The sequence below is a fragment of the Scylla paramamosain genome, chromosome 2 (genome assembly GCF_035594125.1).
Source record: "Scylla paramamosain isolate STU-SP2022 chromosome 2, ASM3559412v1, whole genome shotgun sequence".
In the NCBI taxonomy this organism is placed as follows: domain Eukaryota; kingdom Metazoa; phylum Arthropoda; class Malacostraca; order Decapoda; family Portunidae; genus Scylla; species Scylla paramamosain.
The window spans coordinates 31,365,817-31,371,816 of record NC_087152.1 but is presented as its reverse complement, the minus strand read 5'-3'; the positions used below and the strand labels follow the sequence as shown (position 1 = coordinate 31,371,816).

Genomic DNA, 6,000 nt, shown 5'->3' with positions numbered 1-6,000 from the left:
TAGCGAACCTCAAGTGTTAGAAACCTTCACAGACCTAAAGCATCATGAATGAATACATTTCCAGTCACATACAGGGATGGAATACAATAGTGAAGTACCTCAAAGTCATCTATGTAAAGATTTCTGCTAATTATAAACAATGACAACAAATGCAAAACAATAAAAATTCTGAGTCTAGCTGAATGGCATACTAAATATCTCAAGACCTCATGAAGTAAGTAATTCCATAACTGACAGAGAAGCACACACAACTCACAGTGAAGGATCTCCAAAGGATGGGCTGGTAAAGTTCAGTTATGAGACTGCTGACAGCACGATGTTTCTTGTAGCTATGAATGTGGTGGAGTAAGTGGTGGAGGTTGGCCGAAGGACGGGAGGACATGGGATTGGCATGGATGGCAGTGTACATAAGATCTTGTATACACTCCTCCTCTATCGTCTGCAATCAGGTGGATCAGGGACTCAATAAGTGTGTATACACATGACAATACAATGTAATATACTGTCAATTTTTTTGTGATGTGGCAAGAGAGAGAGAGAGAGAGAGAGAGAGAGAGAGAGAGAGAGAGAGAGAGAGAGAGAGAGAGAGAGAGAGAGAGAGAGAGAGAGAGAGAGAGAGAGAGAGAGAGAGAGAGAGAGAGAGAATTACATAGTTACATAGAAAAACAGGCCACAACAGACCTTGCAGTCCTCATGAAGTGACCTGACCTAAGACTACTATGGTGATAGTAAAAGAAAAGGACAGAAAAGCAGAAGGCTCTCTCCCCATCCTCCACTCCCTCCGGCATAAGCTGTACAGGAAAAATAGGTCAGCGAGAAATACCTCATGGGGTTAGAGGTGGGGTGGGGGACGAAGGAAATTTTATAGGAAAGAAAGACAATAGATGAAATGAGGTGCCCACATTTCCTGAAGGTAAGGAAGTTCATCACTTGCAAACAAGCGCTGTTAGCTGCAGATTGCAGGCAAGATATTTATCAAGACGGCGTTTAAGTCTCAACGGTGTTGCAGTCTATCACATCCTGAGGAAGCTCATTCCATAGATTTACAACTCGATGGAAAAATTATTTTTTGATTCGTGAGAGTTGAAGGATTTCCCAACAATTTTGCAACCATTTCCTTGCGTATAATTTGAAGAGTCTATCATGAAATATTTACTGCAGTCCGAGTTATCAATGCCTTTGATGATTTTAAACACCTGTATTAAGTCGCCTCTTAGTCTTCTTTGTGTTAATGGTAAAAGATTTAATTCTTTAAGACACTCTTCGTATGATTTGTTTCTAAGGCTTGGTATAATTTTTGTTGCTCTACGCTGAACTCTTTCTAATTTATCAATGTCTTTCTGGTGGTAGGGGCACCATGCTTGAATGCAATATTCCAAAAGGGGATGAACTAAAGAATTATACAAAGTGAGCATTGTATCCTTAGATTTATATCCAAAAGATCTACTGATTAAGCCAATTACCTTATTTGCTTTCTTTACGACTTCTGAACATTGTTGGCTAGGTTTTAAGCTACTCGATATCGTCACTCCTAAATCAATTTCATTGTCAACACTTTTAAGTGGGGTACCATTTAAAATATACTTTGTTTTCTCGTTTCTATAACCCATGTGAAGCACTGCACTTATATGCATTAAAACTCATCTGCCAGGTTTGCCACCACTCAGTCAATTTGTCTAGATTTTTCTGCATTTGTTACTTGTTCATTACAGACTACAGAGTTTGCAATTTTGGTATCATCAGCAAACTTCGGTATTATACTGGTAACACCCTCATCTGTCATTGATATAAACAAGGAAGAGAACAGGTCCTAAGACTGATCCATGTGGTATCCCGCTGGTTACCTTAGTCCACTTGGATGCTTTTCCTTTTATTACTACTCTTTGTTTATGGTTATTTAACCATTTTTCAACCCATCGCAACACGTCGCCTTGGATACTGTGTGATTTAGTTTAATCAGTAAGCGTTTGTGGGGGACTCTGTCAAAGGCCTTTTGAAAATCAGGATATATTATATCTACTGCTTTACTCTCGTTGTACTAGTTCAGAATATCATAGAAGTCTAAGAGAGAGAGAGAGAGAGAGAGAGAGAGAGAGAGAGAGAGAGAGAGAGAGAGAGAGAGAGAGAGAGAGAGAGAGAGAGAGAGAGAGAGAGAGAGAGAGAGAGAGAGAGAGAGAGAGAGAGAGAGAGAGAGAGAGAGAGAGAGAGAGAGAGAGAGAGAGAGAGAGAGAGAGAGAGAGAGAGAGAGAGAGAGAGAGAGAGAGAGAGAGAGAGAGAGAGAGAGAGAGAGTGTTTGATGAAGGAAGATCAAAACATTCATGACAAACCTACATATTTTTTTCAGGTGTCCTGGAATTTTACCCTTAAAACATTACTGAGTTTCAAAGTCCCCGTCTGACATGTACCTTTTTTGTATCTCCCTGGCTGGCTTTCCATGCTTTAAAGTATACCTCTCCATATTTGGCACTGTGAGCTCGGGTGCATTCTGGGATGGCCAACCTCACTTCCTTGTGCAGTAGTGGTATTAGTGAAGGCCATGAAAACAGCCCCACCAGCCACTTAATGCCCTCGTCACAGTTCAAGAATATTGGGCAAGAGATGCAGTAGGTTAGCAGCTCCACAAACTTCTTATTGTTGGGGCTGTCCAAGTCAATGGTGGCAAGGGCATTGTGTAGCTTCCATAGTCGCAGCACTTCCTTCTTCTGGAAGGAAAGAACAATACCAATATCTATTTATATGCTAGGAAATCTTGAGTAGCTATCCACGAAGCAGATAAGTCTGACAAAACTAAAGCTGAAAATCTTTTAATGCTGGAACAATTGTAGCTGAATAGAATACCATGTTCCAATCATCTGTGCACAAGTATACTATAAACAACAGTTCCAATCATGGCAAATGAGTCAGTTATTGAGGCCTGCTCAAAGGTGCATCCACAGACTCTCTGTCAGTACTATTGACATCTGAGCAAAGCTGTCATACAAAAGAATATAAGAAACTCTTTTGTTTAAGCTAAAATATGTTTGGATAATGATTTACCTACATATATAGTCTGATATATATAATCATTGTGCTCACATATTTGATATCACTCAGGCATTATTTCTCCCATTTGTGCACTAAAGACATAATTTAAATATGCATATAAAGGTAACCATTTGACAACTGGAGAGCAGGTACTATGGCAACATATTCAATGCATAAGTGGGAAAAAAATAAACAAAATAAATTAACAAATAAATGAATCAATAAAACAAAATAAAATATAATAAAATATAATAAAATAAAATAAAATAAAACAATAAAAATAAATAAAAATAAAATTAATAAATAAACAAATAAAAAAAAATATATAATGTATGTCTTATGACCAACATGCAATCAAACCAAAAAATAATCAATTCACTTTCATTAGGTTATGATGGGCTTGTCCTATGACCAACCCGTCATTTGAGTGAGTACGAAATTAAAATATTTTTTTTGTGATTTTACTGATATATTTGCTGATGAAAAAACATTAGGCAATGCATTGCAGAGCAAAAGACACTTCACTGTACTTTCGTGGGACAATTTTTCTTTTATTGAATTCTTACAATTTTTGTGAATTGTATTACTATCTAACCATTATTTGCTTCTGACAGGAAGTTTGGAATTAATCATGATCATAAGTCAAGTAAACTAGTGCATGCGTGTGTGTGTGTGTGTGTGTGTGTGTGTGTGTGTGTGTGTGTGTGTGTGTGTGTGTGTGTGTGTGTGTGTGTTTACCTAGTTGTATTGTACAGGGTCAGAGCTAAAGCTCATTAGTCCTGTTTCATTATCTAGTCATCCAATATTTCTTTAAATTTGCTCACACTAACAGCAATAACCATCTCCTCCCTTAAACTATTCCAGATATCAATGCTTGAATACAGAAAACTATATTTCTTGATGTCACTGAAAATTTATACTTAATCTTTTTTATATGTCAGATCATACATTTTGTTCCCTCATTCATGTACATCTCCAAAATTTGTCTGTCTACCTTTTCCATACAGTCTATTAATTTGTACATTATCAAGTCTCCTCTTTTTCTTCCCTCTTCCACTGTTATTAATCTAATTTTTCTAGTTGCTCTTCATAAGTCTTTTCCTTCAATTCTGGCACCATCTTTATTGCTGTCCTATGTATTCCTTATATTCTTCATATGTGGAGACCATACAACTGCAGCATACTCTAACTTGGGGCATATCATGGTTGTAATTATTTTTTTTCATCATATCCATGTCCATGTAGGTAAAAGCCACTCTGATGTTACTTAACATCCTATAGGTGGAACTAAAAAAATTCATTTACAGTGGTACCTCAGTATACATCTGCTTTAGAACAAGTCCAACTTGGTATATGTCACGTTTGGACACGAAAAAATTTGCCTGGTATATGATCTTTGTTTGAAATACGACTTGTGTGCTAGAACTTGTATGGGTTAAAATGATGCTACCCTTATTTACTTCTCTTGAGACAAAGTCAAGACTGCCCACAAGCATCAGTACACCTGTTGCTACCATACAGTGAGCAAACCGCGCCATAACTGTGAATTTTCACGTGGTTTTGTGTTTTTTTGCATAAATTTTCTGTAAATTCATTAACCATAAATTCTAAGAAAGTTAATGAGAAAAGCCAAGCAATGAAGAAAAATGGTTAGGATCATCATGAAGGTATAAAAATAAAAAAATAAATAAATAAAATAAAATAAATAAAATAAATAAATAAATAAATAAATAAATAAAATAAAATAAATAAATAAATAAATAAATAAATAAATAAATAAATAAATAAAAAAAAATGTTGAAAATGAAAATGCGTCCCTGTTAAGTGATGCATCAAGTGTGTTGTTGACATCTTGTTAGCTGCGTTCTTTGTTTCGCCTCCGTGACTAGGCCACTACCTCTGTTTTGTTACGCAATCACGTAGGATATTTTTACTATTGTGACTGTTTGCTTTGTGTTCAGCTGTACCACTAGCTTGCTTTAAACATTACATGCTTAAATATACATTTTTTTTTTTTTCCTGAATATGCCCTACTGAAATGGTGGTGAGTCTTATATGCCATCAAATATACTATGTATTTTAGTACTAAGCAGTGTTTAAATTATTTTATACAATCCCATTAATGTACTGTATGATATACCAGAAACAATAGGATTTTTTTTTTCATAGGAATGGATTAACCATTTTTTCTTTATTTCTTATGGGAAAAATTTGTTTTGGTATACATCCTGTTTGGTGTAAGTCCAAGGATCTAGAGCGGATTAAGGACGTATACCAAGGTACCACTGTATATGCTTCTCTGGTGACAGTGTGTCCTGAATAATCATCCCCCCAAAATCCTTTTCTTTATTACTTTTCATTATTGTGTCTTCACCCATTTTATAGTTCCATGTAGGTCTCCTTTTTCTCTTCCTATTTCCATCATATGACATTTCTTAGGATTAAATTCAAGTTTTCACTTTAGGTTCCAAGCATAAATTTTATCCAAATCTCTTTGTAGCTCCTTACAATTCTCCTAGCTCTTTATAACTATTAGCAACTTTGCATCATCAGCAAACATATTAATGTAGCTATTTAATCCTTTCTTCATATAATTTATGTAAATCTGAAACATAATTGATGCTAATACAGATCCTTGTGGTACTCCACTTGTTACCTTGCTCCAGCTTGAAATATTATCTCTGATTATTGTCCTCATTTGTCTGTCCTTCAGATAGTCTTGCATCCAACTTACTATTTTGGCTTTTAATCATACTACATTTTCCAGTTTCCATAGTAGGCTCATGTGTGGTGTCCTGTCAAATGTATTTTTTATAATCCAGATATACACCATCCATCCATCCATCTCTTTCTTGCACCACATCTATCTCTCTAATATAAAAGTTCAGCATATTTGTAACACAACATTTTTGTCTAAATCCAAATTGTTTATCTGTAATCACCTCATTTTCTTCTAAACACTGCACCCATTTGCTT

General features: G+C 35.7%; 1 protein-coding gene across 5 annotated transcripts in view; it reads right to left on the bottom strand.

The window, feature by feature from the left end:
* LOC135113142 (condensin-2 complex subunit G2-like) overlaps window positions 1-6,000 on the bottom strand; it is a 107,770-nt gene that overhangs the window by 37,987 nt on the left and 63,783 nt on the right. For 4 of the 5 annotated variants that reach the window (XM_064028233.1, XM_064028243.1, XM_064028219.1 and 1 more), the window contains exons 6-7: window positions 2,406-2,702; window positions 257-439 (exon numbers count right to left, since the gene is read on the bottom strand). In XM_064028233.1, the coding sequence (XP_063884303.1) occupies window positions 257-439; window positions 2,406-2,702 (480 nt within the window). The remainder of the gene's footprint in view (window positions 1-256; window positions 440-2,405; window positions 2,703-6,000) is intronic. The other variant, XM_064028225.1, reaches the window with a different exon arrangement.